The following is a 14,585-nucleotide window of genomic DNA, read 5'->3' as shown; positions in this document are numbered from 1 at the left end:
CTAGGGAAGTGCTGTGACTCAGAGGAAGTACCCCAGGGAGGTGCTTGGACTCAAGGAAGTGCTGCAACTCAGGGAAGCGCTGAGACTCAGGGAAGTGCTGTGACTCAGGAAGTGCTGAGACTCAGGGAAGTTTTGTGACTCAAGGAAGTACCATGACTCAGGGAAGTGCTAAGACTCGGGGAAGTGCTGAGACTCGGGGGAGTGCTGAGACTCAGGGAAGTGCTGTGACTCAGGTAGTGCTGTGACTCAGGGAAGTGCTGTGACTCAGGGAAGTGCTGTGACTCAGGGAGGAGCTGCAACTCAGGGAAGTGCTGCGACTCAGGGAGGAGCTGTGACTCAGGGAAGTGCTGTGACCTAGGGAAGTGATGAGACTCAGGGAAGTGCTGTGACTCATGGAAGTGCTGTGACTCAGGGAGGTGGTGTGACTCGGAAGTGCTGTGACTCAGGGAGGTGGTGTGACTCAGGGATGTGCTGTGACTCAGGGAAGTGCTGAGACTGCGGAAGGTGCTGTGACTGTGGGAGGTGCTGTGGCTCAGGGAAGTGCTGACCAATATGTGGGTTTTGGATTTCCTTATTAGGACATAGTGTCTCCCCAGTTCATAATTCCATGAGTTACACTTTATTTTCTGACATTATGTAATGTTATACTTTTCTGTGATTGATTTGCAGCATGAATCACCAGCATTGAATTTTCATACGGGAGAGGTGCAGCATAGTCATTCCCTAAGGTGGATATTTTATCTTCCTCCCTCCTCTCTCAGACTGCTTTACATAAGTCACAATCATTTCTGTGTTCCCCCTCAAGTTCACATTTACTTCTTCAGTGCTCATACAGCTGAGAAAAGCAATTGATGAAACCAAGTCATTAGCAACTGGATTTTCCTTCTATCAATCCTACAGGTTATTGTCTGCATCCCACATGTTTCTTACTGACATTTCCCCCTCCTGGAGCCTTACCACTGGTGTAATACATATCGATATTCTCAGATTCTTGTTTGTGACTTGCCAACAGCTACCTTTTTTGTTCTTTAAAGTCTAAAAAGTATGAATTCCATTCCAGTTTGTCATGCTTCCCTCCTTGATTGTGTTTTTATTACTGATGATCTCCCGCCATCCATCTTCCATTTATCCCCTGCTTGTATGTTCTGGTACAGGCATGTTTATTTTTTGTTTCACACCATCATTCCCATCATACAAGCTCAGCATTATTTTTAGATCTTTTGGTTTCTTCCATAGTCTGTGTCCTCAAACACTGTGATACTTGAGATCTTGCACACACTTCCTGAATTGTTGCCCACACATTAAAACCTCTTCTTCCGTTCGACAGCATCAGACACCCCTGATCATTCAACCCCTAATCTCCCTGCTAACTTTTTAGTCCATATTTAGTTTGGGTAGGTTCTGCCATCATTCCACTAAGATGCTGTTTCCCACATTCTTCCTTCCTTCCTGTCGCTATCTGTTCTGCTATGTGCTGCTCGTAGATATGACCTCCTTCTTTCCTGTCGTTATCTGTTCCGCTATGTGCCGCTCATAGATATGACCTCCTTCCTTCCTGTTGTTATCTGTTCTGCTATGTGCCGCTCATAGATATGACCTCCTTCCTTCCTGTCATTATCTGTTCCGCTATGTGCCGCTCATAGATATGACCTCCTTCCTTCCTGTCGTTATCTGTTCTGCTATGTGCTGCTCATAGATATGACCTCCTTCCTTCCTGTCGTTATCTGTTCCGCTATGTGCTGCTCGTAGATATGACCTCCTTCCTTTCTGTCATTATCTGTTCCACTATGTGCCACTCATAGATATGACCTCCTTCCTTCCTGTCATTATCTGTTCCACTATGTGCCACTCATAGATATGACCTCCTTCCTTCTTCTTGTTATCTGCTACACTGTGTGAGGCTCATAGATATAACCCATTTATTACTTATTCAAGAGGTGGATGGTGCTGTTGGATTTTTAAATTTAGTGCATTGTAATAATGTGGGGAGACTTTTTTTAATTTTTGTAAATGCACATGGCTCTGGCATCAGATGTTATCATATTTTTTGTTCCAATTCAGTTAAGATAGACAGTTATTTTTCCAGAGAGGCTGTGATGTTTTCATTTTACTGGTAATTTATGCTGTTTATCATCTATGTTTTTTTATAGGAATGACAGTTCTTTATGATATGGGGGATTTCCTTCAGGTTTACCATAAGTGCCATTTAGGGAAACTTCCAATGAAGATTAGTTTTGTGTGTGTGTGTGTGTGTGTGTGTGTGTGTGTGTGTGTGTGTGTGTGTGTGTGTGTGTGTGTGTGTGTGTGTGTGTGTGTGTGTACTCTGTCATTCCCACTGCCAGTTAAATAGAATACTTTAGCTGTTTTAAGTTTAATGATACAAAGAGAAGACATTTAAGGGGTCCAGTGCTCATCTGTGTGCAGCACTGGGTTTTATTACATCTCTGGCTAAGCCATTATTTTGCGGTAAATGTACTCACTCTTGGTCACTGTTGCACACTTTTGCAGCAAGTCATTCTTACCTATTTTGTAGTCACTAGAGTTACACCTTCATTTTCAGACTTAACAATATATTAACATGAAGGACAAAGGATTTAAACCTAGGAATCACTGTTATGGCCAGTTTAAATATGTGTTGTAGCCTTGTCACCAGAACAGATTAAAGGCTCCTCACTCTGATGGCAACATGGCAATGTGTAGCATTTGTTTACAGCAGTGTGTGTGTGTGTGTGTGTGTGTGTGTGTGTGTGTGTGTGTGTGTGTGTGTGTGTGTGTGTGTGTGTGATATGCCCAGAAGAAATACCAGAGGGTGTGGTAAGCACTGATGTAAAGGTCTAGTCATAGGAGACAGTTTCTTGGCCATCATGACTGCGTTCAGGTGCTGTATAGTGACACAAGAACCTAACCCGAAAGTAGATAAATATGTATGTATGTATACCTTTAAGAAGCTTTCTGTGGACTTGCACATGTGTGTAAATACTGAGCATGTGTGAGCCAGACTGTCATTTTGTAGTGAGCTGTTGAGATGTAAGTAACTGAAATGCACCAAACCACAGATAAAAAATCCACGAACGGAGAGCAATGAAGAACCCAAACAGCAATAGCGTACAAATAATTTAATTTCCGCTTTCGTCACTCGACTGGGATTCAGAATCAAGAACAAGAGGCACTCAGTTAATGTTGGAGGAATATACAGGAATGGATCATCCCTACTGCATGTACAACTCACAAAAACAGCTCAGAAACAAATTCCAGGTACTAAAATCTGCTTAAAGGATTTCTTACTCAAAGAATATAAAACAAAGCACTCAGAACCCTCAAAACAAATTTCATGTTAAACGAAATGTCCGAAGCTGTGACACATTGATAAAAATATTCAAAATAGTTACAAAAATGTTTGAGAAAGTGTCTGAATCACATAAAATGTATAAAATAAGGAAAATGACTGCATGTTTTCACTATGTGCTACTTTTACACATTAATTAAAGCTATTCAAGATATCTGGAGTATGTAACCTGTTTGCAGGTTTGTGCAGTATTACAGTGCAGTTATTTCACAAAATACAGACATTTCAAAGCGCAAAGTATAGTGTTTCAAAGGGTTTATTGTGCATTTGAATGTTATTACAAGTACCTGGTGTGTGTGTGTGCATGTTCATACATAATTACAAGGGCCATATTTGCATTGTGTTTAACATACTTTGTTGGCATGGCTGAAGGATTTCAAAAACGTGGTCCACTCGTACTTGATAATAATATTGCAGAGAATTAGAGAGTGTTTGAACAAGAGTATGATATTTTCATACAAACTGCATTTTCTGATAACGATGCACATAGAAAGGCATTTATTCTGCTTAATTTAGCTGGTTCAGAAGCTATAGAAACAGAGCGTTCATTTCTGTATGCACCTGCTGTGTCTGCAGGGGTGGGGGAAAACCACCATATAGTGGTACCAGCTGAATCAAAGGAAGTGCCCCGTGTGCTTAAAACATAAATTTAGAGACATGTGTAACCCCCAAATGAATATTACAATGGAAAGGCACTTATTTTACACAAGGGATCAACAGCCTGGGGAAACTTTTGCAGCTTATATAACTGACTTGAGAAACAAAGCTAAAATGTGTAGATTTGGTGATGTAAGGGATGAGCTGATAAAAGACAGACGTTTGTAGTATTAAAGATGATGCTGTGAGAAATATTTTGCTTTGAGACAGTGATTTAACTTTGAATAAAGTCATTGAGATTTTTCAGATATATGATCTCACAGAAAAGCACACAAATGGGAAATGCATGCTTCCAGTATCTTCTAGTGCTAATGCTGATAGTATGCAGCATGTGGTTAAAAGAAACAGGCCCAAACACATAGTTTTACAGGTTGGTACTAGGCTATTGGCCCTAGGGCCTATACAAGCCTAGTCATAACAATTCCCTGGCTATTTCTTCCCACAATATTTATTTCCCTGGACCCCTGTCTAGCAGTTTGACTGACACGATCCCTGGGGTGAATTTCCTATCTCCCATCCAATCGTCAAGGTTCCTTTTGAAGAGGGCCAAAGAGGCACTTTGCTTGACATGTATGAGCAGTCTATTCCAGAGTCTGGGGAGTCTCTGGGTCAGGAACCTATCCCTCCAGCATGTTTTGTTCATTGTGATGACAAGGTTTAGATCCCTGGACCGTGTGGCTCTGAAGGATTGGGATTTCTTTAAGTGTAGCATGTCCAACAGCTCTGGGTTTGACATGGTCTTGTATGTTAAGCAGAGATCACCTCTGAGTAGAAGATATGCAACAGAGTAAAGCTGGAGTTTCTTTAGATGGTCAGCGTAGGGCATCTGCTTTAGGCCTGTGATTCTTTTAGTGAGGTATTTCTGTGGCCTTTCCAGTTGTTGCAGATGTCTTGAGAGGTACATACCAAACGAGGCATTGTATTCTATAATGGGTCTAATGAGGGATGAGTACAGTGGGACAATGACCTCCTTTTTTCTGGATGAAAAGCCCTTAGTGATGAGGTGTGCCACATAGAAGGATTTCCTGACTGTTGTGGCAATGTGGTTATTGAAGGTGAGACCACTGTCTACCTGTGTCCCTAAGTCTCTTATCACACTTTTGGTGTTTAGTGTACTGCCACCTATGTGGTAATTCACAGGTACATGTTTTTTCCCAAAGGGGATAACTATACATTTCTTGGCATTGAGTGAATATGGACACTCCTCCACCTTTAGTGTTTTGGTCTTGGTTTGGTGGCCGAAAAGTGTGGTAAGAAATGTAGCCTGGTATTGCAGGGGTGCTCTCTGGAGCCTTGAACCAGGTGTCAGTTACTGCACAGATGTCGATGTTCTCCATTTTAGGACTGCTTCAAGAGAGTGCACTTTGAGGTTTAGACTTCTAGCATTGAGTAGCATTACCTTCAGATTTTGCATGCTTGTATCTGTTACGATGGTAGTTTTATCCTTCGAACTTTGCCTAAAAAAGGCACTATAATGTGGCAATGCAGCCCCCTGGTAAACTGCATATCCTTCTCCAAATTCCAGAGCATGCACAGTCTCAGTGAAGCACAAAGGTAAGTCAGCAGACTCAAAGCATGTGCCCTCACCTGGCCTCATAGTCAACTGTCATATCTGTGGTGGCAATCATGTGCCTAAAAGAAAAAAGTGGTCAGCAATGCCACAGATGTAACAAGTGGAATAATTTCCGAAGAATTTGTAAATCAAAAGAGGCACATTCTTTTATTAAAAGAGAAAATTCATGGAGACAAGTTGATCAGTTAGAAAGCTGTGACCCTACATTTTATGTTGATGGTGTGTCTGTGCTTCATGAAGCAGTCAATGCAGTAGATTTATGGGCAAAGAATGAAATATTTTGTACTGTTCAGATAAATGGAAGACCCATAGAGCTCAAAGCTGACACAGGTTCAAAGTGTAATATTATGTAAGCAGAAACATTTGTTAGAGTATGTGCTGGTGAGAAGCTTGATTTGGCAAAGTACGCGAAGTTTGTTGCTTATAGTGGTGAAGAAACTCAAACTGAAGGCTCAGTAGTGCTTTCATGTTACTCTGCTGGGAACAGCTATGACTTGTAATTTTATGTGGTTAAAAGGCACGTCCAGTCATTATTAGGCCTCACAGACAGCTTGAAAATGGGACTAATTTCATTTAATAAGGACGTCCACCATGTAAGCTTGAAAGATCACTGTTCTAATTTCACCCAGTCTATTTTTTCCATCTATGCTGATCTTTTCAAGGAAAAACTAGGCAAACTCCCAGTTGTGTACTCCATGAAGGTAGACCTTGAAGTCAGCCCAGTTGTCAGACCAGCCCAGAAAGTTCCAGTGGCTTTGCAGAACAGAGTTAAGACTGAGTTGGATAAAATGGTGCAGCAAGGTGTGATTTGTCCAGTTGAAGAACCACTGAATGGATATCTTCCATGGTAGTAGCTCATAAGAAAAGCTCAGATGATATCAGAATATATATTGATCCAAGAGATTTGAACAAAGCACTGAAAAGACCTTATCATCCAATGCGTGAAGTCGAAGAAGTCACTGCTCTTATGCCAAATGCCACCGTTTTTTCTGTTTTGGATGCGAAGAGTTAATTTTGGCAAATTTTGCTTGACCAAAAATCCTCATTGCTAACCACTTTCAGTACTCCTTTTGGCAGGTATAGATTTTTGAGATTGCCATTTGAGAGAAATGTTGCCAGTGAAGTCTTCCAGTGTGCCATGGAACACATTTTTTTCTGGTTATCCATGTGCTTTTATAGTAGATGGTATTCTAGTAGGAGGTAATGATGAAGCAGAGAATGACAGAAACCTCAAGAAAGTTCTAGAAAGAGCACATGCAGTGAATCTTACACTGAATATTCAGAAGTGCAAATTCAGGATACGAGAAGCTACTTATGTTGGTCATTTGTTTACCAGTTCAGGCTTATGACCAGATCCTTCCAAGAAAACAGCAATTCTTGAGATGCCAGCTCCAAACAATGTTCACGCCCTACAACATTTTCTTGGCATGGTTAACTATCTAGGCAAGTTCATTCCAGACTTGAGCCAACTTTCAGCTCCATTACGAGAGTTGACATGCAAAGATGTATCCTGGTCCTGGTCAGCACAACACCAAAGAGCATTTGATGTCCTGAAACAGAGAATTGCCAGTCCATCAACTATCAGATACTATGATGTTTACAAACCAGTAACTCTTTCTTGTGATGCTTTGAAGTTTGGTCTTGGTGCAGTCATTCTCCAAGATGGTAGACCAGACATGCATCCAGAACTCTAAACCAAACCAAACTACAGTATGCACAGATTGAGAAAGAGCCCTTGGCAATTGTGTTTGCATGTTCGAAGTTCCATGATTATATTTATGGCTGCCCAATTCAAATTGAAACAGATCACTAACCTCTAGTCAGTATTTTGAGAAAGCCTCTACATACAGCTCCAGCCAGATTGAGTTGCCTGCTGTTGAAATTGCAAATGTATAATTTAATCTTGTCTACACAAAAGGCAAACCTCTTTATCTTGCTGATACTTTATCGAGATCACCCAGAAATACCAGTGGACAGCATGAAAATGCGAAACTTGATTTTGAAGTCATGGAAGTGAGAATTTTTTCTTCCACACGTCTTGATGAGCTTAGAAGTCACACAGCCTCAGATCCAGTACTTCAGAAACTCAACCACTTTATCGGTCAAGGATGGTCTTCAAAGCAATCTTGTTTACCAGTAGAAGTAAAACCTTATTTTCCTTACAGAGTTGAGATTTTGCTTGACAATGGTATCATCATTAAATTTCCAAACGTGATTGTTACAAAATTCTTGGAACAAGAGTACTTTGCCATTTGCATCATGACCATCCAGGAACTGATTCTACCAAAAGAAGGGCAAGATGACTAGTATTTTGGCCTTCTATGTCAAAGGATATCGAGACAGTGCCTTCATCTTATTCTGTATGTAATAGTACTAAGCCACAGTGACAGAAAGAACCACTTCAGCTAAACCAGATTCCTGAACTACCTTGGTCGACAGTCGCTACAGACATTTTTGAATGGAATGGTCAACATTACTTGGTGTTAGTAAACTCTTATTCAAACTGGTTCAAGCTTGACCTACTTCCTAATCCAGCATCTGGTACTGTCATTACTAAGTTGAAGCATCATTTTGCAATCCATGGCAGCCCACACAGTTATTTCTGATAATAGTACACAGTTTACAAGCCAGCAGTTCAAGAGATTTGCTAAAGAGTGTGACTTTATTCATGTTATGAGTAGTTCTAAGTACCCACAGTTAAATGGAATGGCAGAACATGCAGTTCAAAGTGCAAAACAGTTATTAGAGAAGTCAAAACAAGACGATAGAGATGTTTTTTCTGGATCTCTTGAATTTCAGAAATATTCCTCATGATAAACATCTTGGTTCACCTGCACAAAAGCTTTGGTCGAGACAAACCAGAACCACACTACCAATCAGTAGTGATCTGAGACAAACCAGAACCACACTACCAATCAGTAGTGATCTGAGACAAAATAGAACCACACTACCAATCAGTAGTGATCTGAGATAAACCAGACCCACACTACCAATCAGTAGTGATCTGAGATAAACCAGAACCACACTACCAATCATTAGTGATCTGAGTCAAACCAGAACCACACTACCAATCAGTAGTGATCTGAGACAAACCAGAACCACATTACCAATCAGTAGTGATCTGAGACAAACCAGAATCACACTACCAATCAGTAGTGATCTGAGATAAACCAGACCCACAGTACCAATCAGTAGTGATCTGAGATAAACCAGAACCACACTACCAATCAGTAGTGATCTGAGACAAACCAGAACCACACTACCAATCAGTAGTGATGTGAGACAAACCAGAACCACACTACCAATCAGTAGTGATCTGAGATAAACCAGACCCACACTACCAATCAGTAGTGATCTGAGACAAACCAGAACCACACTATTAATCAGTAGTGATCTGAGACAAACCAGACCCACACTACCAATCAGTAGTGATGTGAGACAAACCAGAGCCACACTACCAAACAGTAGTGATTTGAGACAAACCAGAGCCACACTACCAAACAGTAGTGATCTGAGACAAACCAGAGCTACACTACCAATCAGTAGTGACCTGAAACAAACCAGAACCATACTACCAATCAGTAGTGATCTAAGATAAACCAAATCTACACTACCAATCAGTAGTGATCCTAGATAGACCAGAACCACACCACCAATCAGTAGTGATCTGAGATAAACCATAACCATACTACCAATCAGTAGTGATCTGAGACAAACCAGAACCACACTGCCAATCAGTAGAGATCTGAAAAAAAAACAGAACCATACTATCAATCAGTAGTGATCTGAGATAAACCAGAACCGCACTACCAATCAGTAGTGATCTGAGATAAACCAGAACCACACTACGAATTAAGAGTGACCTGAGATAAACCAGAACTACACTACAAATCAGTAGTGATCTGAGACAAACTAGAACCACACTACCAATCAGTAGTGATCTGAGACAAACCAGAACTACACTACCAATCAGTAGTGATCTGAGACAAACCAGAACTACACTACCAATCAGTAGTGATCTGAGACAAACCAGAACTACACTACCAATCAGTAGTGATCTGAGACAAACCATAACTACACCACCAATCAGTAGTGTTCTGTTGGTTCCCCATGCTAAGAACAACAAAGCAGTGAGAGCTCAACTCAGGAAAAAGTGTTTGTCCCAGGAGACTTATTATGATAAGTGCAGCAAACCACTCAGTCCATTATTAGAAGGGGAGATAGTGAGGATGTAGACATCCAAAGGTTTTGATCAGATTGGAGTCATGAAAAGTGTATGTCCAGAGCCAAGACTGTACATTGTGGAATCACAAAGAGTAGAATTTAGGTGGAATAAGAAACATTTAGTACTGGTGTCCGAGCCTGTATTACAGCATATTGCCTGTGAAAAAGACTCTAGATCTCAGAGTAAGTTATCCAGTGTTCCAGTTCCAGAGGGCATTCCAGCAAATATCCCTGTTCCTGAGAAGATTCCGGAAACTCCTGAAACAGGTTGTTCACCAAATGACTGTCCCTGTTGCTAAACCCAGTCCTAATTGCTATACCACTAGATCAGGTTGTATTTCCAGACCATGTTCCAGATACATGGCAACTTGGACATGAACATTGTGTTTATTTCTCAGTGTCTGTATAATTACATGCCTTTTTCAGATGTCATTTTATTGTGGGCAATTCACTAAAGAGAGAGGACGTAGATCATTATGTATGTATACCTTTAATAAGCTTTCCATGGGCTTGTACATGTGTATAAATACTGAGCATGTGCGAGCCAGACTGCCATTTTGTAAAGAGCAGTTGAGATGTAAGCATGCATGTAGGTCATAGACTGTCAGTTAATCAGTTCGTTTATATTTTATGTTGTTGCTATCCATCCTGATGTTTCTATATAATGAAGGATATAAATGAACTATCCACACTGTTCATCTTGAATCATAACATAGGACAAGTGACATGGAGCCTTAAAGGATTCCACTTACCCTGAAAGGATATCCTCATACACAGGAGGAATATTCTAGACTAATATGTTGCAGGGCCTGTTGGGACTTAGGCCAGGACAGCAATATGTTCTCTCAGACAGTAGGCATGGGAAATGACATCATGTTCAAGCTAATGTGTGGGAATATAACACATCTGATGATGCTTCCCATCAGTCTGCTGTTCCTTAGGAGTTTTCTGAACATTCCCAGCATTCTCCACCATGTAGTTATACTAACTTTCCTAATCCTCGATAGTTCAATAAACGTCTGTGTTAAGTTTGCTGCTCAGCTGCTGTGGAGCTCCTGTATAGGAGTTTGGCATAATGGTTAATGTCTTCACCTCATAGAAACAAGATACGGGGTTTGATTTTGACCTGAGGTTATTGGCTAGGCTTAAAATGGTTCTTCAGTGCCATTAACCTAGTATTCACCTATAAACTCCTTGCTTCTGGCTACTGCCAAAGGAAGTCTAAACATCTTTTCTCCTTCTGAGTGTAGTTTTCCAGTTAATTCTCTTTCCTCATACCTCTCAAAGACATGCTGGTTAGTTGGCTAGTCTAAGCTGTCTGTTTATACTGCATGCATCACTGACTCCATTTTGCATAGCAAATGGTCTGCAGTCATTATGTCACTTTCCTACTTAACAAATGCATCACAAATAAATATATACATAAGTTACTTAATATCATTTGCTGAGATTAACTTAAAATGTCCAGAAAAAAGCACTTCTATATCTGAATCACCTTGTAATCATGTGTGGCCTTTTCAGTGCCACTTTTTGCAGTGAGACGTGGTCATTGCTTTTACTAGCTCACTTTGCATACTGTTGGCACCTCTTTAAAAGTTGGGTTTTGTACACAGTGTGCATACCTGGTGTGGAATTCTAGCACTGTGGGTAAAGTTTAGAAACAGAAACTACAAAGCAAGACACATCAATCAATATGCAGAGGCAGAAAATAGCTTTTTATGACTTGTTGACTTATGTGCTATTTTATTGTGTGGTACTTTTAAGCCATGGCTTATATATGGAATGGTAGCAACGTCATACTCAGATTTCAGCACTCATCCTCCTTCTTTAAATGTAATTTTACACTTTGGTTCCTAGTCATGCTGAGCGCACCTTTCTTCCCTCCTAGGTGGTGTACTTCACTGCTACATTCCCTTACGTAGTGCTCATCATTCTTCTAATCCGAGGAGTGACGTTACCTGGTGCTGCTGATGGAATCTGGTACTTCATTACTCCGAAATGGGAGAAACTCAATGATGCCAAGGTGAGTGTGTTACTTCTACATCTTACATTCCTATGCATATCAGGATGCAGCAAAGCATTCCATTTCTCAGCTTATTATAGCTGTAATGAACATTTCCTTTACAACAAATGATTTGGTACAACTTCAAAAACACAGGTTTCCTATTGCTTACACAAATTAATGTTTGATATCTTTTGCTACTCACAAAATGTAAGAATTTAAGAAGGGTGACCTATTATATTGGAATTAATTTCTCTCAGCTAATAAATTAAGTTCTGCAGACTATTTGATCAGCAGATATAGTTTGCAAAATTCCAGTTGGCTGGACATCCAAACTTGTAAGAATTTTATACATACTAAGCTCGTACCCTCATTAGAGGCATCCAACAAGACTTAACTTAAAAATCTTGGATTTTATCTCAACAATTATTAATAGCTCACCCAAGAATGTTTTATACATATCTGTTATGTATAAAATTCTTGAGATGATTTTAGCAAAACAGATGTTTCTTTTTGGAATTATTCAAGTGAAATTAATAGACAAGTATTCTCAGAGCAAAATATTAAAAACTTTGTTTACAGTCGGTGAAGGAATCTACATCTTCTCTGTTCTGGCATGTATACACATGGACATTTTTACATAGATGTTTTTTTTTTCACTCCACATAGACTAGCAATAATGTACAAGAAAGATGAAATGAAATGCTGGAGATGTGGACTGTATGATGATGTATGCGATGCTGACTGGATACATATGGTTGTTAAATGCAAAATAATTTCCCCATTTTGGTTAGACTTTAAATATCTTTGTAAAGCTCTATGGAATGAACTGTATAATTTCTGACTCCCTTATCCTTTTCAGTGTTCCTGTCCTTGAAGCTATTCCTAAAAAAACAAACATTTTTACCTTGGTCTATCTTCTCTATAGCAAGGAAAATTGTTATTAATAATTGGAAATCCCAATCTACTCCTGTCTTTAAAGCTGAGTTTATTCATCTTGTGAAATACATTTGTAAGAAGAAGGTTGCTACTATAAAAGCAAGGACTAACACAACCCATCATTTAATTGCTTGGATAAAATTGTCTAATTTGTTGGAGAAATATTAAGTGTTCTTCTATGTTTATTGCTCTTTTAGTTGTTATGGACATTGTACATAGTTTATTTGTTTTTTCTTGTTACTATACTGTTAAGTTATTGTGTTATAAAATGAATAAAAACATTTTGGAAAAACAGAAAAAAAAACTCAGACAGACAACAAAACTTTGTAAACTGTCACTTCTCAATGCTTTACTAGACGTACCTGGCCTTCATGTTGCGTAGAAATACTGTCTTACTCAAGTTACATTGTAATCCAGCCAATGGCAGCTGTAAATATTATTTTTTCAGTTTTTCTTTTTTTTTGTTTTATAAACATCTTTATTAAATCAAAACTAAAATAGTCACACAGGTACACATACAACAGAAAAGAAAACAAACTATACTAATATTTTTTCATGCAGTCTGTGCATAGTTTCCTTTCTAATAATTATCATTCACTTCAACATTATATAAATTGTTTCATTCTTGCCTCCTCGTAAACCTCACTTTTCCTCCTGGACATTATTCTGCATGTATTGTTCCCAGAAATGTAATTTATTTATATGTAATTTGATTATTTTTCCCATGCATCCCATCTCCAGTTCTTTTATATTCTATATTTCAATTACACTCAGTTTAGACTTTGATTTCCATTTTTTAGTATTTTTTTTTTGGCAACAAATAGAATTAAACTTAATAACGCTTTAATATATTTAGAGAATTTAGATATTCTGTCCTAACTCAAAATAATTATTTCCTTAGTTACAACAATCTGCTCCCCTGACATTTACGACACAACAGTGAAGAAAGTAAGAATGCGCTCTGGGGCAAGTGTTGCTCAACTTTAGATGTCTAGAATTGTTTCAATTTCATATGGAAAATCATTGCAAGAGCATATCAAGAAATGCTGCTACTGGTACAGAAGGCTCAGGTCTGCACAGGGTGAAGTATTACCCATAGAAAGAAGAAGCTTATAATATCTAGCTACAAAAAATTGAACACTGTGCTCTACAGTTAAATGTGAAAGTCATATAGCTGAACCCAAAACTCCACTTAAAAACAGGGGTACATTACAGTATTGAAGTTAATCAATGTCTAACTTCTCAGTCACAGGTCTCTGCTGACAGAAGTATTCAAAGAGTTGACTTTTAAGAGCTTTTGCACAATGATGCATCCCCCCTAAGCAGAGGATTTGCCCCCACACTCTGAATCTCTGAAATACACTACCTCCAATGCTACATGAGCTCAAAGTAAAGTGAAATGTTTGTTTTGAGCTGGTAGAAACTTAGAAGTAGACTATTTAGAGATTAGTGGTATGGGGCAGACCCCTCATAAAAGGGGGTGTACCCCTTAAAAACATGTATTGTCATATAATAGCTCATTAAATATATTGTAGTGTTCTACTGAGTGTCAAGTAAAATAGATTGTAGATATCTCTGTATATAGATGCAGATATATATGTATATGTATATATACACACACACACACACACACACACACACACACACACACACACACACACACACACACACACACTAGAACCTCTTTATCTCTTTATGTTGACCACCCAAGGGACTGTAACAAACTGGCCAACATACAGAGGTGGTCAACATAAGAAACTAGGCCTACTGTACAGATACATACATGTACTTTACTTTCTTGTACAGCTTTTATTAGAGAATATCATACAAAATCATACATAATC

General features: G+C 39.2%; 1 protein-coding gene across 2 annotated transcripts in view; it reads left to right on the top strand.

The window, feature by feature from the left end:
• The window catches only part of SLC6A5 (solute carrier family 6 member 5), a 1,534,607-nt gene that overhangs the window by 834,902 nt on the left and 685,120 nt on the right, over window positions 1-14,585 (top strand). For both annotated transcript variants that reach the window (XM_044082549.1, XM_044082548.1), the window contains exon 8: window positions 11,689-11,823. In XM_044082549.1, the coding sequence (XP_043938484.1) occupies window positions 11,689-11,823 (135 nt within the window). The remainder of the gene's footprint in view (window positions 1-11,688; window positions 11,824-14,585) is intronic.

This window comes from Protopterus annectens, chromosome 9.part0 (assembly GCF_019279795.1).
Source record: "Protopterus annectens isolate FY-2018-M chromosome 9.part0, PAN1.0, whole genome shotgun sequence".
Taxonomy (NCBI): domain Eukaryota; kingdom Metazoa; phylum Chordata; order Ceratodontiformes; family Protopteridae; genus Protopterus; species Protopterus annectens.
Note: the sequence above shows the minus strand (reverse complement) of the source record. Positions and strands in the feature narration are given on the sequence as shown.